Raw genomic sequence first — 25,324 nt, forward strand, 5'->3', positions numbered from 1 at the left:
TTTTAATTTAAAATAACACAATGATTGGAGAGTAAAATGTAAAATTGTCTAAAACATATCAAAGAAACAGAACTGGTTCAACCATTATCACCCTACAATGAAAAATGGGTCAAAAGTGGAACAATATATTACACAAATTACATACATATATATATAGTTCAAATTTACTACGACAAGAGAAGCTATTGTATCAATGGACTTCATTTTTTTTTCTTATTGTCCTTTTCTTGTATCTGTATAAACCCCTCGAAGAAGAACTAGCAATGGAGGCCTCATGAATTGCAGTCAAAATTTGGTATATGTAAATGGGGAACACGATGCAGGCGAGGGAAAAGGGAGCTAATCAAGTGCTGCTTTGTTTTTACGAGCAGATATTGGCTTTGGCAATCCATCAAAAATGGGTTTTGTAATGCTTACCGTTGAGAGTGCTTGTAGATCAGGCTTCAAATTCCATTTGGATGTTGGCCATAAGGATGATAGACTACTATTTTCCTGGTCTTGTAAGCTCGACGTGCTCGATGACTTCCTCACTGCAGTAAATCCGTCGACCACGTAACCATCTCCAAGACCTGTTGCTGTGGTGTTGAACCCAAATACTTCGGCATCAGCTCCTGGATTAGTGCGAGTTGCTGCCTTGGATCTCTGAGCCAAGCCTTTTGCCGTTATTGTTGAAAATCCTCCATTACTGGTGTTATCCTCTTTCAATATCTTTTCAGGAGCACGGGGATTGAAGTCAGCCTCGGATTTCTGCCGTCTTCTTATCAGTTTGTCATTTGATTTATCAGGGTCATCCTTGATTTCTGCAGCAGATATGATATCTGCTGCAATTTCACCATTCTCGTCATAAAATCCGTTAGTCACGCTTCTACATTTCCGATGAAGCTTCAAAGGTGGATCAGAAGCAGAGGAGAGTTTAAGTGATGGACCATCCTCCAGATAATTACCTTCTCCTTTCCTGTATACAGCCATCTCAAAACCTTCAGATGCCACACTTTTTTCTGATGGTTTAAGGCCATAATAACCTTGTAATGAGCTCATTGCTGGAGAGACCCTTCGAGGAGGAGTCTTCAGTCTCAATGACTGGAATGAGCCACGCAAATCAGAAGGCAAATTTGGACCTGGGGACTGGTTGGCACTGCTTTGTCTGCAAAGAGTTGTCTGTCATAGTGAGCTTAATTGAGAAGAACAGATCAGAATTAAGAACCAAAGAGATCAGAGATGCATCTTGCAGGATTTCAAAGGTGATAGAAATTAGAAAGAACTTTAACAACTCATTGAAATATCGATTATCAATTTCTTAAGAACAACCGCCTTCTTGCATAACATTTCTTGTATGGCCTAAAGTGTTAAATCTAAAGGGTCATTACTATCTCAGAATCTTGTCCCCAGAAAAAAATCATATCAAGCAAAGCAGCAACAAATGAAGATTCCTAGCATGCATTCAGCAAATCAACTGAAGAACTGCAGTTCGATTAATTTACACACAGGAAGCCAGCTTCCACTACAGGCCAGTAAACAGCTGTAGGATAACTGTTGTCACAATCTCCTCCAACCACTTTGTAGCTCATGGCTATCTATGTTATGATTAGCATCATGTCAAAAATAATACCGTTTGATGCTGTTTACCACTTCTAATAGTGAAAACTTTCAATGGTCATGGATGCTAGTAATAATGCCATCCAACACCAAACCACTTAAAACACGATTTGAGAAGAAATTCTTGAAATGTAACAAATGTTTCCTCGCATAAGATAGCAAGTCATAGGCTTCAGAATATCTTCTCTCCAGAACTATATGCATCCTTAAGGGAAAGGAAACGCTGCTTAGATAAGGAATGTTCCAAAAAAAGAAAGTACTATGATATAATTAATACTTGAATGGTAATCTTTACATGCAAATTCCAATTTGTTCAAACAAGAATGTTATGTTGGATGAGTAAGCATTCATTATCAGTCCCGATGTGAAGGTCAATAACTTCAAAACTTAAAGAAAAAAGAAAACATTGCTGGAATTAAAATATTAAATAAATCCTTGTAAAAGTTTGTTCTCAATGCTTTAAGAATACAGCAAGAGTGGCAATTTCTTAATGACCAAACTACAAAGATGTTACAAAGAGAAAGAACTTAGTTACGTTTAACATCAAGATGATTACTTAAGGATCTCACAACTTTGCTATAAGTATGATGAAACAAATAAAAAGTGCATCGATAGTCTGAAGAAGGCAAACTCAGAAATAACAACTCAAGTCATAATCATAAGAAGACACTATGAAGCTTAACACACGCGGGTGCCAATACGGAAATGTGTATAGTAACCATCTTAACGCTGAAGTTAAGGGAGTTTTAAGTAAATTTCACGAGTGATAATAAAAATAGCATTAGCATTAAAGAAGATATAATACCCTGGCGTTTCAGAACCGTTCGACAAGCAAGGTGATGGCGGATGCCGCCCTGGTAAAGGGATCTGAAGCGTCTTAAGAGCAAACATTTGAAGATCAGTAACCAGACCATTCATCTTTTTTATGTCTGCTACCTGATTATTTCAAACCCATGACAACAATTTGTCAATAACTCCAAAAAAACATAGACAATACTGGTATACTCCGATAAATAATATAGATGTAACTTCTAGGTTAACATTGGTCAATTTCCCCAACTAACTTCCCATATTGTACAAGCATGTCCACTTATAAGGAGGAAAAAAAACCCTAACTTATTAAAAGAAGGATGAGTATAGTTACCTCAACACCATACTTGATTGCAACACCGGCAAGAGTATCGAACCGGGAAACCGGATGTTCGATAAAACCGGCACTGGGTAACGAAGAGGAGGGCAAGCTTTGATTCTTTTCATTCTCTGAAACACTGTAATCATTGGAAAATCTACTGTATTTATCATTCGTATAACAACTGTAGTCTCCATTCGCAATGCTATTCCGCCTCTCCCTTTCCATCTGCATAATCCCCCCAAAAATCCCCAATTTCTTACCCTAATTTCATCGATTCACTCTAATTGACCTTTGTTTCTTCTTCTTTTTTCCGCTTAAATCGAAAATTAACAAGTCTAGAGTATCGAAAGAGAGAATCCAAATGATTTTTCCCCCGATCGAATTGAATCCAAATGGAATCGAAATGAATAAAAAGCAAAGAGACCAAAAAACCCCAAACTTTCGAAAGTAGTAAAAAGAGAACAAAATCGGGTTCAAATAAGGAAACGTAGATCTAAAGGGAAAGGAAGGATCGTGAAAAGGAAATGAAAGGGAACAATGGGTGAAAGATCAAAGATCCTCGCGTTCAATATTTTCTGCAAAAATAAAGAAATTAAAAGAGTTGCAATTACTGGCTGGCGTTATACGTGTTACTATAGGAATGCTCCCACTGTAACCTAGCCTCCCTTTTTGGCCAGCTTGGCTAGCCCTTTTTGTCGGTCGGTAGTATTTTTTTTTTTGTCTTCTTTTCTTATACTATTTTTTTCTCAACCGCACAAAAGTAAAAATAATAATAATAAATTAAATAATTTATTTTTTATAGTATATTTTTATCACGTTTCATGAGAACTAACTGGCTCTAATTAAATTTTATTTTATTTATCCATTCTATTTTGGGTAATTATTTTCTCGAACTGTCAAAATCATTAAAATATTTGCCATATAAGTTTACATAATTTTTAATTTAGAATTTAATTTCTGTATTTTTATTTTCAAATATTTAATATTTTTATTTTCAAATATTTAATATTTTTATTTTTAAATTTTAAATTTTAGATATAATTGTTAACACAGTTAAATCTATTGATTTGATATTTTAAATAAAAATATTGAGTTAATAGTCATCTAATTAAAATTATCACGTTGTAAAGAATATAAATTTAATAAAATAACTTTAATAATGTTAATATTTGGACTTATATTTTTAATTCAATAATGTTAATATTTGGACTTACATTTTAATTCAAAAGTAAAGAGATTAAATTTCTTAAAAAGAAATTAGAATAACTAAATTTTAAATATAAAAAAAATACAAAGTATATTTTAATATCTTTTACTTTACTAATAGTAAATAAGATAATAATCCCTTCTATTATTATATTAAATATAAATTATTTATCATTTAATGAATCTCGAATGGGTGATCAGAATTTTATTGGTAAAGAGAAAGTTTTAGAAATTTTGAAGTTTCCCTGTTAGAGCCTCATTATGTTAGGATATGAAAATCGATAATTTTTAGGACAGATGACTGGGTACCAAAATAGGGACTTTGATCTCTTGTTGCCCGAACTCACCTCATAATTTTAAAGTGATTAGAGTGTTTAAGATGATTAATGAGATTGTCGATTGAATCTTAGCTCGACTGGCATGGGTATTGTTGCCTATTGCAGGAGGACGTGAATTTGAGTGCGTTGAAGCTCATTATCCTCCTATTTATGGGTTGGGGAGGGGCTATAGTTAGTTCTAAGCATTATATCAAAAAAAAGTAAATATGATAAGAACTTATAATGAAATTGTTAAAAGAAAATATTGCAATAGTCAAATGACCAATGATCCTTCCCATGGCATTTGTGAGTATGAGGAACAAATATTCAAATAATAAGACGGGTGGTTGGTGTCTTCCTCTGGATGTTGGGTTAAAGTGAATGTGGATGGAGTAGTTGATAGGACAATCGGCAAGGCTGCTATAGGTGGTGTTCTCAATGACTTATATGACTTTTGGATTTCAGGATTTAACAGATGCATTGGGAGATCGTCGGCCCTAGTGTCAGAGCTTTGGGCGCTGGTTGAGGGTTTAGAAGAAGCTTGGCGACAGGGTTATAGCTTGTAATTATTGAAAGTGATTGTATGGATGCGAGACAATTAGTTACAAGTCTTAATAAGGATGTGAATACATGCTCACCAGTCTGTTGCATCCCGAGCTTGCTTCAACAATAATGATCTGTTCAACTCAATAGGATTAATAGGATTAATATGATTAATTTAAAAAATTAATAATAATTAACAATATCAACGATAATGTTTTGATAATCATATTAATCCTTTTTTTTTAAAGAAACACAAATCAAAAGCTAAATGGGGTCCTCTAATAATCTTAACCCAGTTCTTCTGTCACAGATAGTCTTAACAATTCCATCTACGATTTTATTCTCTTCTCGAGGGATATATTGGATACTCTACTAACTTAAGAGCTTCAAAAGATAATGAATTCTCTTACTAAGGCGGAATGAGGTGCTCTCGGCCTCCATCTTGAATAACATTAATTGCTTCAATATTATCTATATGAATTAAAACTCTTTCAAATCTTCGATTAAGAGCGAGTTTCAACACATCAAGAATACCCCAAAGCTCAGAATCAATGACAAAATAATTACCCAAATACCTAGTAAAGCCAATAATTCATCTCTCATTATCATCCCAAAAAAACCCTCTAACTATAGCGAACTCGTCTTCTATTCTAACCGAACCATCTATATTCAATCTTACCCAACCATTAGTCAAAGGAACAACAGACTTATTTAAAGGCTTGGATGTACTCAGATTTACCACAAAAGTAAATTGTTTTGCCCAACTTAAAGAAACTTTGATAACTACATCAACGTTTCAAGAAAGACTTTGAAAGATGAAAAGGTTTCGATTCTTCCAAATGTGCCGGATTAATCTTTTATTTAAATATAAACTAAAGAAAAGTGATGAACAAGATAAATAAATAGGTAACTACTTATCATTAAAATTGTTAAGTTGATTGTATGTTTTAGAAAATAATTTGAAATAAATTATCGATTTTCTAAAATAAAATTACTATATTTAATTTTCATCCAAAACAATTCAAAAACACAAAATATTAAAATAATAAAATTAAAAATTAAAACTATCAACACTTATTTCTACCAACCAACATAATTATATTTATCACTTAAATATTATTAATTTAAATATATAAATTCAATATTAACCTTTAATTGAATTTCTTTAAAATAAATTATCTAACAACCTATAATGTTTTAACAGCATTTACATTTAGGGGTTGAAAGTCTTTCAACTTTTCACCTTTTATCTCAGTTTCCTAATCAACTTTTTGTTGACTTTTTTTTCAAACAAATCCCAATGTTTTCACCAACTAGGAAAGTGGTCTCACGGTGGACAATGGAAACAAACAAACGAAAATTATTATTATTAAATGTTAAACCTTTGAACACGACAACCAAGCTTAGAAATTTAAAAAAAAAAAATAGGACCAAAGGGCTGTTAGATGCTTAAGAAAATAAATATGATGTTGTTCAGACTAAAAAAGAAAAAAATTAAAGTATAAAATTAAAGAACCAAATTGCCTTTTTTAGTCAAAGCAAGCACTAAACTAATGCGCCGATGGCAGTGTGTAAGGTCTCAAAACTTGCCACAATCATTGAAGAATATGAGAAGATTTTTATGCCTTAAAAAGAATTTTTTTTTTCTCATAAAAATAAGCTCAAAATTTGAGAATAAAAATATTATGAAAACTCTTATAATAACAATTAAACTGCATCCTTGAACATTAGGTATAAGGTAAATTGCTCTTGTTAAAAATTTCATTAATTTCTACCGTTAAAAATTAATTTTATACATTAAAAATTATATACATGACATGTCATGTGCCATTATTTAATTGTTCCGTCAAGCATGTTAATTTTTAACAATACAAATACATAATTTTTGGTAAAAAAGAATTAATTTACTTTTTGATTTAATGTATAAGGACTAATTTGTCCATTTTTTTAATAAATGGGAGTAAAATACAATCTAAGTCCTAATACATGAACCTCTATGGTACTTTTACTCATAACAGTCATGTTATCTATACGAGTATGTTTAACTTTCTTATTAACTATTTCATGAATTTAGAGGATTATATCACAAACTGATATCCATGCACATATGAATTTTCACTTTGACAGGTATAACATTTTGCTTCTTTTCCATTTAGCAAAACATTTGCAGGAACCTAATGGAAGAGTAAAATATATAATCACATTGACCAAAAAGAAAAGCAAAGGAATAACATAATCACATTAATGGAATTTTTTTCCCCTCTCAAATATCACCACCAGGAAAGTAGTTTACATCAGCTATACAAAATTGCAAGCATTGTTGGACATCTGCAGAAAATGAAATGCAAATACCATTAATTTTGATGCTAAATCCAACTTTTCTACTGCAAAAAGTTTACCATGAACTTGTGAATTTTTGTTTTCCAGGGGAAACACTTTCAGTTGAGCTGTTAGAATATGTGATGCATAGACTGTGAAATGATAAAAAGAAAATCATGTTTAAAATGTAAATAGATTTTGCAATTGATTACCATGAAAGGATAACAGCTTTATCCAAGATACCGGAGCAAGACGCCATCATTACCCAGCACAAATCCCTTCTTGTCATTAATAAACCTGCATATAAGATTTACACATTAATTGGACTGAAAGATATGAAATTTGAAAGATTTAAGGGAATAATACTGGATTTGGACAATTGATGTTACTCTCTTTTTCAATTTTGTTAAGCATCCAACATAAAACCAACTGATCCCAACTTCAATATAAGACCATAGGAAATCTAATACTTAACAGATGTTGGCCTACTAGTGTAAATGTAGCTCACAGGGCCTACTCGTGGACAACCTCACATAGGGTTAGGTAGGAAGGGCAACCAATAAAACTTGAGTTCTGAAACCTTGTTAAGCATTCAACTTAAATCTAGCTGGTAATAGGTGAAGGGACCCAAATTTACCATAAGATCAGAGCAAATCTAATACTTAACAAGACCACTTAAAAATTATCTTTTCATGGTAATTCAGTTTGAAGACTATGAATCGAGGTAGGCATTTAATCTGTAAGCTTAATCTAAGAATAATGCATATCTATGTTATTTGGACTCTTTATTTTTCATAAAAAAAAACCTGTCCTACATATATTCGGACATGGGTATGGAGGTATGATCCTTCAAATATATGGAGAAACTAAGAGAAAGCTAAGCATACCTATGCAAGGTGCATAAAAATCCAAGTAAGGTGTTTAGACTTTAGAAGTTAGAACTGGGTCAGATTTCCTAGGTTTTTAGCAATTATTTAGCTCTAAAACGGTGAAAACCTATTTGGGTACCCCCAAAATTGAGAATTGATTATCTTTATCCTGATCCCCCCACATAAAGTTCTTTGCTTTGCCTCTGTTAAGGCATAAACTGACTTTAGGTAAAGTTAGGAAGTAGGTTTACTTACATTTAAAAAAAAAAAACACCGAAATAACCAACATAAGAGAAAACTGATGAGAAGGGCAAACTAGAGAAAATTCAAGCCTAGCTGATGATTTCCCAGTACTTTTGGCTTTGTTTATACAGGGAAGGTTTACTTTTCAGGAAGATATGCTAGACTTCACCAATGCCTCGAGCATGGTCACGGGATTAAGTTTACTAGGATAAATGAAGTTAAAAAGTGCCAACATTAACTACCAAAAGGATCATAGCAGATACTAATGATAAGGGCAATAGAAAGTTAACCGTGAAATGATGCACATTCAGAACAAAATAACAAAACCAAAGTAGTCAAGCTTTTAGTAAAGATTGGACTCACTTCACTGAGTATAGATTAGCAGCAATATTATCAGCTGCCTTGTCACGGGTCCAATTCTTCCCACCATTGGTAGTTCTCAACAAAATCCCACTGCCCCCTGCTGCCCAAGCCTCTTCCTGAGCAATCAAAATCCGGTTAGTATGAAGTAAAGAAGTGTGAAGGGTAAAAAGAAAAAGCTTATAACACTATAGAAAGCACCTTAAAAAAAGAAATTGGTCACACCATGGGAACAATATTCCAGGACGATTATATTCATGTAATCTGCTAGATGGATATACAACATGATCCTATCATCTTGATATGCAGGTATCATGTGATAAACCAGTAATTTCATATCAATGGACAGGCCAGCATACATGTGCACATACATGCATAATATATGCAAAATGTTATTTGCATAATATCCAATAAGCATGGGCATGTTTCTACATTAGATTTACATGAGTGACAGAAAATGGATGCAGCAATCGCTCGCCCAGGATTCCTTTGAAGCCATGCAGTAGAATTAGATAAAATACTGTTGCCAAATAGCTAATAATTAAATAATTACCTCTGATCGATAGCCAACGTCAAGAATGCCAAAGCCACGACTTTGTACAGGAACTTCTTCAAAATCTTCAGATATCTGCAACATCAGAAATTAAAATGAACAAAAAAATCAGAAGAAGTAGGGATTGGTGGCAATTCAAAAACCCTAAACCAAAGAAGATGATAGGTGCTTGTTTTATGAAGGTATTCAGATTCTGTTACTAAAGGTGGTGCAAAAGTTAGCAAGCAATTACATTTGTGACAGAGTCATGGCGATTCATTCTTTTGGTCCATCAGGTTCGGTGGGATATTAAATCAGGAATTTAGCAGTTAGGAATTACATCCTTTAGGAACAAAGCATGCTAGTTTTTTTAAGTGTCTTTAATTAAAATTAATATGAATAATTACCAATGTTTTCTATTTTTCCCACTTCTGCATTCTTTCTAAGCCTAGTATAACAGTCAGAGTCGCATTTTAACATGGGAAATAGCTATTAAGAATGGAAATCTTGATTCTTATCTTCTTTTACTAGTTTAATTTTTCCCAGGTTTTCAGCCTTCTGGAAGTTAATAACTTTTTTTCATATAAAACTGCTTTTCCTAAGCTAAATTGAGAAGTTCTTGTGAAATTCTATCTTATTATTACAGTTCTTCAGGATAATTTTAAACATGTAAACTAAACAATGGGGGAAATATCACATTTCTTACCCCTGTGCCTTTGCTAAGAAAAAGCCCTCCTCCACGGACAAGAAGCCAAAGACCACCATCAGCCCTCCATCCCATGTTCTGTATTCTTCTTGCAATTGCTCTATTATGTGGCTGCCAGAATGGCTGAAAATGGTAGAATCAAGTGCTCATTAAGTCTGCTGCATTTGGTTAATTAAAACTTGAAAATAAGAATTAGCAACAAGACACATCATTATTTACAAAATAGAGGCCAAATTCTTCTGCTCCTAAAATGTTGTCCAATACCATGACCATGCAGATCATTAAGAATGAAAATACTTAAGTGCATGACGCCTCATATCTCATCAATGATGAATCAATACTAATGCATGAGGGACGAGTAAGATGACACAATGGTTTTTGTAATGTGCCTGAGAACATAGAAAAGCATGACTGCTAGCAATATGTTTCAAATTTAATAATATTGGTTGAGGAAGCATTCTCCTATTACTTTTTTTTCTCTATGTAGCAATAATATTTTATGTTTTTTTGCATGCATATGTATAGCATGACTGTATCAAGATCTCAAAAGAGAGGCAAGTCCCATGAATCCTCTGTAAATAACCATGCAGGATCTATACCTGTCCAGGCTCCCATGTAAGATAAAAGTTACCACGGCTTGAGACAGCCACATATCGTCCATCCGGAGAGCGGTTCACAGTGTTAAAAGTTCCGGTGTAATAACTTGCCCCACTAATACCACTAGAAACTGTTCTGCAGAAGTAACGGAGCAGTGTAAGTATTTTCCCCTACATACAATTAATAATCTGATGGAAGTTCTTCTAGGAAAGAGCCTATTGCCTACTTAATTTCACGACAATCCAATTTGTTTAAGGCATGTTGACTTCCTGTAGTGAATTGCTTCTTTGGAATTCTAAAGGGGGTATGGTAATACTATCGTAAACTTGAATGAGCACATTCAACATAAAAATGAACATGAAAGCAATGATCTTATTTATTTAATTTTTTTCAAGAAATATATATTGCTTCAAAACCTAGCTTCTCTTCCACTGGTTCATACCATAAAGTCCTCTACAATAAAGCTTATCTGAAACAGCATTGCACTTAAATTTCATTTTAAATAGATACACACCTATTCAGAGTAGCTGAGACGGTCTCTTGAACAGCAGCTCTCCAGTTATAGCCCCTGTTTGATGTAACATATATTGCTCCTTGGTCAGTCACCATTTCTGCACTCTTTTCACCAGTTGCCTTTATATATACCTGCAAGAACCCAGATCATTTAACTCAGTCATTTAAATCACTGATCTTTTGAATAGCCATATATATTCCCACGCATGCACACTCAAGACTTCAATCTTCAAATCCTAGCAAATAGATTGAAAATAACAGTCTCAACTGAAAAATCATGACATTGATATGTAACGACTGCTGACAGCATGATAACAAAGTACCCATTACTTGAAATGCATAATATGGGGCAAAACAAGTTTAAGTGAAGGCCATAAATGGCTGGTACTATAATGTAAAGAGACAGAGAGCTGACCATATCACCAGGAAGTTGAGCACTTAATGGAATTCTTTCCCAGCTTTCTCCAGCATCTGAAGTGTATAACAAAATTGCAGGTTTACCAACAATCCAACCTTCTTTGCCTTTGAAGCTAATAGAGTTAAACCTATAGTTGAAATCTTCATCCTCAGCTGAAGGAATTGAACGTTGAGTCCATGTATTTCCCCCATCTTTTGTCTCCAAAATAGTCTGCCTCGTCCCCAGCAAAAATCCTATATACATATATAAAATAAATAAATAAAACCCATAATAGAAAATTAAATATGCAGTGAAAAAAGAAAGAAGAGAGACCAGACCATGGTTTAAGTCATCAGGGACAAAGGCGATGTCTAGAAGGACAACACCGGGATCGATGGGAAGGTAGACTCTTTCCCATTCCGACAAAACTTCCTCGGACTTAACTGGCAGTGGGAGAGACAAGAGAGTTGCGAGGGACAGAGAAAGTGATGCCGTTTGGGAAATGAGTTGCCTCCGGCTGACGAGTGACGGCGGCGAAGAAGAAGAAGAAGAAGGGGAAGAAGGGTGGTGGAGAGAAGCTTTGGAGATGAAACGGGAATGGGGTAGCGATAAGGGGCGGTGGAGAAGGCGAGGAGGGAAGAGAGAAGTTAAGGAAGGTATAAGGTTGGAGCAATCAGTGGCTTGAATATTGGGCGTCATCATCGCCATTGTTGATTCAGTGTTGAAGCTCTCTTTCTCTTGGCTTAGCTTTTTTCTTTTTTGTTGGTTTTTTCTTATCCGAATGGTGGTATCAACGGCTACGCGGGCAGTTTCGAGCGTCAAAATCTTTAATGGATAATATATGCTAATTAAGATCCTTTGCCATCTGGGCTTAGCCTGCGCCGTTGGTCCACCCCATCTCTAATTTCTTTTTTTCTTTTTTTATTTACTCTGGATAATAATAAATATTAAATCTAAATAAAATATTTTCATAAATTTAGTATCCATTTATTTATTATTTTTATCATTAAAATAATTAATCTAATATGTTTATTAAAAAAATTGTATTACGCTTATCAAAAATGGATTTAAATACAAATGAGGCTTAAAATGAGGCTCAATGAAACTTAGGCTTCCCTAGGAAGAAATTTTACCTGCATTACAGTGCCCTTAAATTACCTTTTAACCCTAATCTCACCACACCACTTTTTCCCACTTTTGCCCATGTTCATTTTTTATTCCTTTTCTTTTGCAAGTGTAAATAGTAACAAACCCATTATATTTTGGGTTTTCAATAAACATATTCTTTTCGTTAATTAATTTTATTATTGTATAATAAATTAAGAAATATTTTTAAAAAATATTATAAGATAATATGTATTAATATTTTAATTGACTAAAAATATAATATTTTTAATATTATAACTTTGTAATATCATTCAAATATATATAAATATTTTTATGTACTGCCCTTCATTTTAAAATTTTAAATTATTTACATTTATTTTATTAATATAATTATAATATATAAAATTTTAATTACTACTAAAAATAAAAATGATTTTGTTATATATTATATTGATACAAATAGAATTCTATAATCTTTGCTACACATTATGTCTATAAAGGTCATTTTCATTTTCACCACTAATTTTAATCTTACTACTACAATATTCAATCTCGTAACTACAGTAACTAATTTTACCACCACTGTTCTTTTTAATCTCACTGTCTATCTAAATGGATCATTAGGTTCGAACAAGCTTAATAGCTAGCTCAAGCTTTTTAAGGCTTAAAAGTTCATGGGTGGGTCAGGTTGTAGTCCAATTCCAAAAAAGTTTTAAGCCTAGGCTCGTTTAAAAAATTTATTTTATTATTAAAAATATATAATATTAACATATATATTTTATATCAATACTCGATATATTTATTTATAAATAAATTTAAATTTAAAAATATCATTTAAATTTGATTCAGATCGAACCGAAACAAAAAATCCTTATCCAAGCTCGACCTATCGGGTTGATAGTAAAAACATTAAATAATTAGATAAAATAACTTGTTATTCGAACAAGAGTCAAAATTTCACCTACAAATAACATTTACTTAAATATTTTATTACCTTTGACATAATATTTCACAATGGTAAACAACATTCACAATTATGTAAATAATGGTAAAAATATTGAATATCAAACCAATTAAATAAGGTTAAATATTAGTTTTAATTGATATATAATTGTAATACTAATTGTAACCTTAAATCATACACTTTTTAATTACAATAATTAGCATAAAATAATATTTCTTATTTGAACTATGAATGTAATGACCGATTTCCATGGTATTAGAAATTGTGATTTTAAGACATCGTTTCCATAAACGGAGCCCGTAAATATTAAATAATGATATTTATGGAGTTATTATATAGGTGAATTAAATTTTGGATGGTCAATTTGGCCGAATTTGTGATTAATTAAGACCCAGTGATTAAATTGTAAAGTCCAATCGCTATAGATTTTTAATTGAAAAATAGTTTGATGACTTAAATTGCAATTAAAAAAATGTCCAAAATAGCAGACCATGCTCAAATATGACTTATTGGACGGGATTAAATAAGAAAAATAAAGGTTAATTATAACTTAAGCATTATTAATTAAAATTAATCAAAAACTAAATCAAGTATAAATACGTGAATTCGGTGGAAAGAAAGAGAAAATAAATCACCTTTCTTCTTCACCTAAACTGACCACCATTGTTGAACTTGAGAAACCTCCCAAGCTTGAAACATTCGGCCATAAATTGGTAAGTTCATTTAGGTCATTTTCTTGTTAGCTTTTGTAAACTTGAGGTCATGAGAGCTTGATTTAGCTAGCTCATGTACCAAATTGTGAAACTATTAAAGTTTTAGAAAGTTACCATTGTTTAAAATTAGATGAAATTAGTGTGAAATTGCTAGAAATTAAGGTTGGATAAAAAGGACTAAATTGTAAAGCTTAATTTTGAGTTTTGTACATTAGGGACCAAATTGAATAAAATGTAAAATTGTCATTAATTTCAGTAGTAATAGGAAATAGGAGGTCCCAAATGAGTAATTGTGAAATCGAATTTCAATTTGAAGCCTTAGATTGAAAGTTATGTTTATCCTGGATTTAAGGACTAAATTGAATAAATTGTAAAATATGTTTAATTTTGTAATTGATTTCAATTTGAACTAAATTTGATAGTACTATGTGTTTATGATCTTATTTAGCTAACATTGACATAGAATAGTCAATAGGGAAAGGAAAATTGAAAGTTGTCGACAAGTAGCTCGAAAAATTCGAGTTGTATTTCTATTATTCGAGAACCACTTATTTTCTGTATGTGTATGTCATTTTGCATTATATGGTGTTGAGGTGAGTTTTTATTGGATTATTTAATTGAATTGCTATGATTTCGATTGAATATTGAGATAGAGACTAAATTGAATAGAATAGAAAGTTATATGAATTGATTTATATGTGATAATTGGCGGGAAATTGAGTTTAAATATGTTGTTTATATGAGGATTTGACAATTTTATGGTTTATTTGACTATGATTAAATATTATTTGAACTTTATATAATGAATCGAAAATTTTGTTACTCTATTAGCTATTTGAATCGAGTCGGATATAGTTGGCATGTTATAAGGTTAGGATATTGATTGAAAACTATCGTTGCCGGGCAACCCGGGGTTGTAGATTGTACACAGTGAGTCATTTGGGTGGTAATATGTACATATATACCACCGTTGTTGGGCAATTCAGGTGGTAATATGTATATATATACCATCATCGTTGTCGGGAAACCAGGGGTGACAGATCCACGTATCCGTTTTGAGTTTATGTCTAGTTAATAAGGTTATAAACATGAGAATGGATAAATGATATGTAAATTGATAAATGACATTGAATTCCAATATGTGACAATATGCGAAATAAATAAAAAACAAACCCTGAGGCTCGATTGAACATGAATGAGCTATTGGGCTCGTAAATGAATTAAATGATCAGACGAAATTTTAACATAACTATAGGTAAGCAAATTGATGATTGTATATGATTATGCAAAGCATGTTAAATACTTGTGTACTGAATAGAAAAATGAATTAATTGGATTTGTTCAAATTAAGTAGCATTGTAAGTTTTGGCATGAATATACATATGAATTGGTTATAAGTTTGGTAACGTACATGGTAAATTGGAAATAAAAGTGTTGTGGCATGAAATGGCATGAGGTTAGGTTATGAATTGAAATTGATATGGATGTATGCATATGTTTAATTTGTTTATATTGACATGAATCATAGAAATACCACTGAGTGTATTTGCACAGCGTATGGTTTGTTTTCTCCATGAATAGGTATAGTGAATTCCTAGTAGTTTGAGTAGTTGATCCGGCATCCCAAAAGCAATCCCTGACTCAACTAAGTTTGTATAAGTTTTGTTTTAGTGTCAAGTATGGTATGTACCTAGACTAAGTCAAATTGATACAAAACTATGTTTATATACACTTTTGGTTTAAAAGGTTAATGTATAAACTTGGTTAATTGAATATAACATGTAAATGGATCCAAATATAGTTGGAAATGGTATGAAATGTTTTAAATACCAATGACCTTGGTAAATAAATATGTTTGTTAAAGGTTTGGAATGATTTATATCAATTAGTTAACTTATAAGAATCATGGCATTGGTATACCATTGTCAAAGGTGTTTTGTTATGTTTGAGACTTAGAGATTACATGCTTTGACTGGAAATGTGGTTTGATTTTGCATATGTATTTGTTTAGAAAGTGCATGGACCATTGCGATGAGACTAGTCAGTATGTTGTGTCGTGATGAGAAACCCCCAAACCTCACAGCGTCAACTTAAAACTTTGTAACAATTTAGTCCTAATTCGGTCTTAGGTTAGTATTAGAGCTTTCATAACCTCGTATTAGACTCAAAAATGAATGTAAAATACTTATATACTTAATTTGCTTGCAAATAAACGTTTAATGATGTGAATAAGTTTATAAATTGTTCGTAGAGTTTTCATAACTTTTTAAATTAATAATTGCAATTTAAATTATAATTATTTTTAAATGTGTACTTCTATTAAATTATAATTATTTTTAAATATATAATTATCACAACTTTCATTTTATTTAAAAATTTTAACTAATAATTCTAAATTAAATATTATAATTATTTTTAAATATGAATTTAGTAATATGATTAAAAATAAAGGGTATTCTCATCAGTTCAAATTTTTTCTAAACTCGTGCTTTTATATATACTAATTTTAAACTAATTTCTAATTAGTTTTTAAATAAAGTATTTTAATTATTGCAATTAATTTTAATTTTTTTGAATGGTTAACTATAATTAAAATATATTAACTCATTTAAGAATTTAAATATAATAAAAGAAAATTTCAAATATCATGATATAAAAAATTCAAATCATAATTAAAATATTTGTACTATTTTTAACATACAATATAATTTTACTTCATGTAATTGTTGATTAATAAACGATATTAAAATATATTAATTAATTTTATAATTTAAATATAGTACTAATAAAATTTTTATTATCAAAGTATTTGTAAAAGCAATAAATTATAAATAAACTCTTCACTATTCAATTTTTTTATTTTCTTAATAGTCAATAAATTTACAATAATCGATGGTGATTTTCTAACTAGAGTTGTGTGATTTCATTGTTTTCGCTTAATTTCATTTGTTTCACTAAAAAAATCAAATTAAGAAATAAAAAAATTTAAATATATATATATTTGCAAATGATTGTAATTGTAAAAATTTTTATGTTAACTTTTACTTCAATTATAATTATTTTAATCAATTTTTAATTAATAAATGTAAATGTAAATCATAATTATTTTTAAATGTATAATTATCACAACTTCTATTAAATCATAATTATTGTTAAATATAAAATTATCATGAATTTTATTTTATGTCAACTTTTTGATTAATAATTCTAAATAAAATATTATAATTATTTTTAAATGTCAAATTATTAATGTGATAGAGCATAAAAGATATTATTATCAATTCATAAGTTTTTTCAAACTAATACTTTTATATGTATATATAGATTATAGATAATAGAATATTAATTTCCTCTAATGACTTTCTTTATCTTGCAAAGAGCTTTATAAAATGAGTAACTCTCACTACGCGGTGATTAATACTTTTCTTTTACTTTCATTTAACATTAATTTAAATCGTCTTATCTTTATTCTCTTTCTCTAATATTATATAAAAATTCGAAAAAATAAGAGGGTAACTCATAATTCCCATATGGTAAACAGTGAATCCTCATCACTAACCCAAATTTAGTAGTTATTATTAAAATTTAAAACAATTAATTGGCTTTATCACCAGCCAGGCACATTAATTGTTATTTTTTTCTATAATTTATTTTTATGTCTATAATACTTTATATTATGTTATTTTTATATATTATATAGTTTATAATATATTAAAAAATAAACATATTCTAAATATATAATATTATTTTAATATAAATATTAAAATAATATTAAGATGATTATATAAAAATTAATAAGTAAAAATAATATAATATAAATATTAAAATAATATAATATAAATATTTTAAAAAAATAATATTGACAGACTCAAAATGAATTTGAGTTAATTTTTTACAAATATAAATAGATTTGAACAAAATATTAGATTCACATTTAAAGTTAAATTTACACTAACATAAAATATGTTAATATTATATTTAAACTCGATCTAAACCTAATTTTATCGGGCCAACAAGCCCCTCTAATTGCCAATTAACTGGTTTTGACCAAAGGATAAACTGTCGTTTAGAAGCAATGATTAACTTGGAGCAGAAAAGCTGCCTGCCTGCCTGCCTTAACACTTGGATTAGATGAAGTTGGGCCGGCTAAGGACACTTACTACACTTGGACAAATAATAGACACGTGATGGACCGAGATTGGGAGAGTCTGGACATAGCTTTGCTTTTTCCAATGCAAAATTTCTTCGGAATAGAGAGCTTACCTTAGTTCATAATCTGCCTCTTCCTTGCTTGGACCATGGTCCCCTACTTGTTTCTACTAAATGTGTTATGGAAATCTTCAAGAAAGAAGGAAGCTCAGTATAACTTACGGCTCTTTTGGATGGGTATTTATCTCTAATGTGGTGCATTTAGTTTTTTTTTTTTTACGTTATAATATTATTATAATATTTAATTTTACTGTTACAATTATTTTTACACTAACCGCAGATAAATGTATCGTCCATTCAAAAGAGTCCTTAGACATAAATGATAATTGTGCAAAAGAAAGGAAGATAAAAGAAATAAAGTCAACATCTTAGAACAACATAAACAAATTCATTGAATGCAAAAGTCTATGGTCCATTTGATGATTAAAGGAGTTAGAAATGTACTTGCTCATGGCTGGGTCACTCAGCCCAACCGAAAAGTGAGAGGGTTTGGATAAAAATATAGACTCGAAAAATAAAATTGAGCAAAAAAAATAAGGCATGTTTAGAAAATGGGCCAAGTATCGAGTAAGAATTTTTTTGGCCCGAGCCCAATTTGCTTGTAAAATTACACCTATCTTAGTGTCATTTAACTACAAATATTTTTTAAAATTTATTTTTAATTTGTTGGAAACATTTATTTTAATATTTTTAATATTTTTGATGTATTATATATATATTTAAAATATATTAAAAATATGGGCCGAGCCAAGTTTAGACATAACAAATGAGCTAATCCAAACTCAGCCCATGAACATCTCTAATTAAAAATACTAAGTTTTTTCATGCTATTACTAAAAATAGATAAGACATATTTTAATTGTTAATGTCGTGTAAAATTATTAACTTATAAATCAAATTAATTCTGATTTTAAATTATGTTGTAATTATTTTATACGATTTTGTTCATAAATTAATTTTAAATTATTTAAGTTTCAATATATGTCTATAAGTTGTATGAAATAATTTGGTAGACTATTAAAACATATAACATGAACATACTATATATCAATTATTTTTCCATTTAGGAGAATGGAAAAATAAATTTGTGATATTATATGTTTATATATAAATTGTTATGTACTCAAACACCCATTATAATGCACTAACAACGATAGAAAATGTTATGTAAAAATTATATTTATAAAATAAATTACATAAAAAAGTAAACAGATAAATATTAAAATTATATATTAACTTTGGTTCAATGTGTAATTTGATTTTGATGCATGAATTTTAATTTTGTATAATTATATATATGGAATTTTAATTGCAGTTCAAACGTATATATGAAATTTTAATTTTAAGTCGATCGTATACATCTAAAAAAACATCAGTTTATTTTCATATTTGAATAAATATAACTATTTGCACATGTAATATATTAATGTAAAATGATATTATATCGTTAATTATATTATTGATTTGTAAAAATTAAATCAAATTAACATTAAATGTATAAAATTACACAAAATTAAAATTTATATATAACATTGCACATTAAACTAAAATTAATATGTAGTTCGAACTTTATTCTAAAAATAAATGAATATTTAATTGAAACAATATAATTTTATATATTTATTTTGGATTAAAATTAAAAAATAAAGAGTCCAAAAACTTCATAATAATATTGCTTTTTCTCTTCCTATTTATATATATTAAAATTTTATCCAAAACTCATAAAAAATTATTGTATAAATATTATGCTGCTGTCTTCAAAAGAGACATTTTAAAAAGAAAGGATGTTTTTGTAATGATATTATAGACAAATATATATATATATATATATATATATATTTAGAAATTATTTGATGTAATTTTCTCGGCACATCATTTATGGTTTATTTTAATTATTTAATGAAATTTCAATAATTTTTTATATTATTGACTATAATTTTAATAATTTTTTTTTTACATTGAACCTTGAATCCCAAATTTAAAATCTTGACCTTTGAATGCCGAACTCAGAACTCTAATCCGAACCTGAGAAATAGGTTAGAGGTAAAAATTTACTAAAATTATGTGTCAATAATATGAAAAATTACTAAAATATCATTAAAAAAATTATGGATAATGTGGTAATAAGGGTCTATAAAATAATTTCTCATATCAGTGTCTATTTAAGAGTAAGAAATCCAAGAATGTCTCAAAAATTCAATATATAATTAAAGGTTGACAAAACAAAAATTTTATTAATTTAAAAAATCTCTCTCAAAAATAATTAATTTAGAAAATTCTGATAATGTTTTGTCCGAAAGTTGGCAACCAATCGTGTTATCTCAAAGCTTGATTTCCGGTCCAGGATCTTCCAAAGAATATATTGCACTTCATTAGGTGTAAACAATAATTGTCAATCTTTGTATACGTATGTCTATTACACGTACAATTATAATTTATAAAATTTATAATGTAGAACGTGAGAAGCTCTACTCCATTGTTGGAATTAAAACGTGGTGGCTACCACTATCACCATGTAATCAAATTTCAGACAAATTTTCAAACCTGTTTTTTTTTTTTTTCTTCATTATGTGTATATCTATAAAAGCAATGTTGAGATGAGAAGCAAAACAGCTTTGCAAAAGAACATTGTTTTGTGGCTTAACATTGAGTTTAATCATGAACTACTTCAACATTGTTGCTTGCCTTATCCTGCTGGGATTTCAGGCAGCCATTGTTCTAGCCGAGTTTAACTACGGTGAAGCCCTTGACAAAACCTTCATGTTTCTTGAGGCACAAAGGTCCGGTAAGCTACCATTTGACCAGCGTGTCAAGTGGCGGGGTGACTCCGGCCTCAAGGATGGCGCTCTTCAAGGGGTAAATTAAAAAGATTGAAGCTTGCCCTTTATATTTCATAGATGAATGGAGCAGGAATTTGTGTGTTTTGAACTTGTGCTTTTTGGTGATGATGGAATATTGCAGGTGGACTTGGTAGGAGGATATTATGATGCAGGGGATCATGTGAAGTTTGGGCTACCAATGGCATTTAGTGTGACAATGCTTGCATGGGGAACTATTGAATACAGGAAGGAAATCACTAACTTGAACCAAATGGGACATACTTTGTGGGCTATCAGATGGGGCACAGATTATTTCATCAAGGCTCACACTCAACCCAATGTTCTTTGGGGACAGGTAGGAGATTGTTGCTTATGACAAATTTTGTAAGAAACAGGGTTTAGGGAACCTGTTTCATGTTACTTTAGATGTATTTGCCAATGTTTTTTATGAAATGGTATGATGATGCACAATTTGATCAGGTTGGCGATGGGGACTCTGATCACTACTGTTGGGAGCGTGCGGAAGACATGACAACTCCGAGAACAGCTTACAAGCTCGACGAGGCTCATCCAGGTTCTGACCTTGCCGGTGAAACAGCTGCTGCTTTGGCTGCTGCCGCGATAGCTTTCAAGCCTTACAACTCTTCTTACTCGGAGCTCCTCCTAGTGCATGCCAAACAGGTAAATAACATCCTTTCAATAGAAATGTGTTAAGGGAAACAGTCCACATTTTCACTAACATTTCGATCTTCGCAGCTTTTCTCGTTTGCAGATAAATTTAGAGGCTTATATGATGATTCCATCCAATGTGCTAAGCAGTTTTATACATCGTCGGGTTACTCGGTAAGTAAATATCATAACCCAAGTATGTTCATCACCTTCCTCTGTATGAACAGATATTCACTTTCTTCTCATTGAATTTTCCTTTGAAGGATGAATTATTGTGGGTTGCAACTTGGTTGTTCCGAGCAACCGGCGACGAGCATTACCTGAAGTATGTCGTAGACAATGCTGTCTATATGGGTGGAACTGGATGGGCTGTCAAAGAATTCTCTTGGGACAACAAGTATGCTGGTGTGCAAATCCTTCTTTCAAAGGTAAAAGAAGTTTCTTTGTTTTTCAGTCATCTCGTATTCGAATGATGCGAACCTATCCGACATTTCGAGTAATAAGTACAAAAGAATAGGCAGTTAAAGATCTGTGGCGCCATTGCAGGTGTTGATGGAGCAAAAAGGTGGTGCATACATTTCGACACTAAAGCAATATCAGGCCAAAGCTGATTATTTTGCCTGTGCTTGTCTGCAAAAGAATGATGGCTACAATGTCCACCTCACCCCTGGTTAGCATTGTCCCATTCAATTGTTTTTTGCCCTTTTATTGTGAAAAAAAGTAAATATTTATATGCCTTGTATTTATAAACCAGGTGGCTTAATGTATGTACATGAATGGAACAATCTGCAATATGCATCAGCTGCATCATTTCTTCTTGCTGTCTACTCTGATTATCTCTCTGCAGCAAATGCTAAACTTACTTGTCCCGATGGCCAAATTCAACCACATGAAGTTCTAAATTTTGCCAAGTCACAGGCCGATTACATTCTAGGCAAAAATCCCAAGTCAATGAGCTACTTGGTAGGTTACGGACCAAAATATCCGACCCACGTTCACCACCGAGGTGCTTCAATCGCCTCAATCTCTGTTCTTCCTTCGATGGTGAGCTGCGTCCAAGGATTTGAAGCCTGGTACCGCAGCCCTGAAGCGGATCCTAATGTCATATACGGAGCTCTGGTGGGAGGACCCGACCAGAACGACGGCTTCAACGATGATCGGTCTAGTTACGAGCAAACTGAGCCTACACTTGCCGGGTCTGCACCTCTTGTCGGCCTTTTCGCTAAGCTTGAAAGCCTATCTGGAAATAAAGGTAAATAAATGCTTTTTCCATCTTGCCTTGCTGAAAGTTATTTGCTGCCATTATTGTGGAATTCTAAATTTCTTGTACTGAATTTCATAGGTCCGTACCATAAACGACCAACAACCGAGCAACCATCACAAAGTCAGTAAGCAAATATTATATATAAAGAAAAGAAAAGAAAATGGCATGCAAATCTAAATAATCATATTTTTTTTACCTCTGCAGATTACCATCACCAAACATCGGTTCCTAGCACAAAATCTCCAGGTGAATACAACAAAATTATGAACACCAAATTATAAATATATTATTATGTATTCATAAATTCTGATAATCTGAGTTTGCAGGCGTCCCACCAGTTAGGTTCCTTCACTCAATAACCAACACATGGAATGTGGGGAAAACGACTTACTATCGCCACAAGGTTGCAATAAAGAACACATCTGAAAAGCCAATAACAGATCTGAAGCTGGTGCTTGAAGATTTATCAGGTAATTTATGGGGTCTTTCTTCGACACCGGTCAAGAACACCTACGAGCTTCCACCATGGCTTAAAGTGTTGAATCCTGGTTCCGACTGCAGTTTTGTTTACATTCAAGAAGGTCCTCAAGCCAAGGTTTCAGTTCTTAGCTACCAATGAATTTCAGTGCCCCACCAACACTTCGAATAGAGTCCCAGATAATATATATGTTGTAATATTGTTGAATTTCTGATGGAAAATTGTAATTTACTTGCTTTGCTTTTCGGCCAACTGTAATTTACTTGTTTGTAATATAATTTTGAGGATGATTTTGAAAATTACTCAATTAAAAATGAAGCTTTCTTTTTTGGACTTAATGATATCATAAGCCCTGAACTATTCCAAATAAATCAATTGAGTCCTTGCAAACTTATTGCCCAAAATTGGACCCTTCAACTAACAAAACTGATTATTTGGTTTAGATAGTAAATGCAACCTTTTTCTTCTTCTTCTTCTTTTACTTCTATATTTAGCTTTATCTAGAAAAGTAACAAATTATTAACCTCCAAACATTAACAAATTATAAACAGATTTTTATAATTTTTAACAATTTTTCTTGACGTGTTCCTACCATGTTAGCATCTATTAGCTGATTCAATAACCGTTAAAGTTCGTGCTAGTGGTTTTGTTAGAACGTAACACTCAATGTCAGTCAAAAGGTTAATTTTTTAGTATTAAAGACTGATATTTATTGAAGCACACTGCTTAAGGTGGAGAAAAACAAAAGTTACAACAAAAGTAAATTGAAAAGACAAAAACAACAACAGACCAAACGGCCAAACAATGAAACCGCACATAGGAAGAAACAAAACCAAAAATGCAAAGGAGAAAACAACCATAAGTCACTACCAAAAAACGATTCACAATCAAAATACCAGCTGAATATCTTTTTTTACCTTGTGTAACAGAAACGTTTCTGAGATGAGCACAAATGAAGAAAAGCTAAAAGCTTTGAGTCCAACTATGGAGATTCAAAGAACCTACTCCATCTTCAAAGCAAATCTAGAAAGAAGCTTGGTGACTCTGGCTCCAAGCCATCCTATCCTTTTCCACCATCGTCCTTACTGATTCTAGAACCCTATCAACCCAGATACTAGAGATTTGTCTTCTTCTTCCTTCCAAAGCCAAAGTATGAGCTGCTCCATTGACTAGTCGGGAAAAAAAAGTAAGATACATATTCGAAAATTTTTTCCAGAATATGAATATGATGTATAATCTGTCTAAGAATCGATCTATCTTCCCTTTTTGTTTTGAGCTTTTTGATAACCGACAAGGAATCCCTTTCCACGAGCAGACGCCAGAAACCCGTTTCTACCGCAAAGAGGATAGCCCTTTCACACGCCCTTGCTTCAGCTACAAAAGCGTCGACAACATCCTCAAAAAGATAAGTTTCTGCCCCTACAACTTCTCATTCAGAATCCCTAGCTAGTACTGCTGTTGTAGAAGTTCTAGAATCGCTTTGAAAAGTTGCGTTAAAGTTGAGTTTAATAAAACCAACGTATGGGGGATTCCATAGTTCTTTCGATAGATATCTATAAAAACCTCACAGATTCTCTTGGCTTAATCTTATTTCTTGACCATATCCTCGAATGAATCCTAGCAGTTCCTGCAAAGAAAATTTGACTCCTTCGTGAATCAACTTATTTCTTCTATACCAGAGAGCCCACAGAGAAATTGCAATAAGTTGTTTGTTTTGTTCATCTGCTGCAGAGAAAGTGTTAACAAAACAAGTTTTGCAACTCGAAATACT

General features: G+C 31.4%; 3 protein-coding genes and 1 long non-coding RNA gene across 4 annotated transcripts; 1 reads left to right on the plus strand and 3 right to left on the minus strand.

Annotated features, from left to right (window-relative positions):
• On the minus strand, nt 1-3,451 carry LOC108474378 (uncharacterized). Its single transcript, XM_017776284.2, has 3 exons — nt 2,741-3,451; nt 2,402-2,532; nt 1-1,144 (listed from the first exon to the last, which is right to left on the minus strand). Exons 1-3 carry the CDS (start codon nt 2,957-2,959, stop codon nt 340-342), a joined length of 1,155 nt encoding a protein of 384 aa, XP_017631773.1. The 5' UTR covers nt 2,960-3,451; the 3' UTR covers nt 1-339.
• Nucleotides 3,452-6,872: 3,421 nt separating this feature from the next.
• LOC108474539 (photosystem II stability/assembly factor HCF136, chloroplastic) lies at nt 6,873-12,169 on the minus strand. Its single transcript, XM_017776491.2, has 9 exons — nt 11,669-12,169; nt 11,349-11,584; nt 10,935-11,065; nt 10,423-10,555; nt 9,824-9,946; nt 9,139-9,213; nt 8,589-8,704; nt 7,326-7,410; nt 6,873-7,122 (listed from the first exon to the last, which is right to left on the minus strand). Exons 1-8 carry the CDS (start codon nt 12,036-12,038, stop codon nt 7,344-7,346), a joined length of 1,251 nt encoding a protein of 416 aa, XP_017631980.1. The 5' UTR covers nt 12,039-12,169; the 3' UTR covers nt 6,873-7,122; nt 7,326-7,343.
• An 8,771-nt stretch (nt 12,170-20,940) lies between these two features.
• LOC108475494 (endoglucanase 5) lies at nt 20,941-23,867 on the plus strand. Its single transcript, XM_017777464.2, has 10 exons — nt 20,941-21,179; nt 21,285-21,497; nt 21,623-21,823; nt 21,899-21,985; nt 22,075-22,239; nt 22,358-22,481; nt 22,566-23,063; nt 23,154-23,195; nt 23,280-23,321; nt 23,402-23,867. Exons 1-10 carry the CDS (start codon nt 20,982-20,984, stop codon nt 23,692-23,694), a joined length of 1,863 nt encoding a protein of 620 aa, XP_017632953.1. The 5' UTR covers nt 20,941-20,981; the 3' UTR covers nt 23,695-23,867.
• On the minus strand, nt 22,515-23,402 carry LOC128290494 (uncharacterized). The gene is made up of 2 exons (XR_008280345.1): nt 23,272-23,402; nt 22,515-23,140 (listed from the first exon to the last, which is right to left on the minus strand). It is a non-coding gene; the product is annotated as an uncharacterized LOC128290494 (long non-coding RNA).
• Nucleotides 23,868-25,324: the final 1,457 nt, after the last annotated feature.

This window comes from Gossypium arboreum, chromosome 3 (assembly GCF_025698485.1).
Source record: "Gossypium arboreum isolate Shixiya-1 chromosome 3, ASM2569848v2, whole genome shotgun sequence".
Taxonomy (NCBI): domain Eukaryota; kingdom Viridiplantae; phylum Streptophyta; class Magnoliopsida; order Malvales; family Malvaceae; genus Gossypium; species Gossypium arboreum.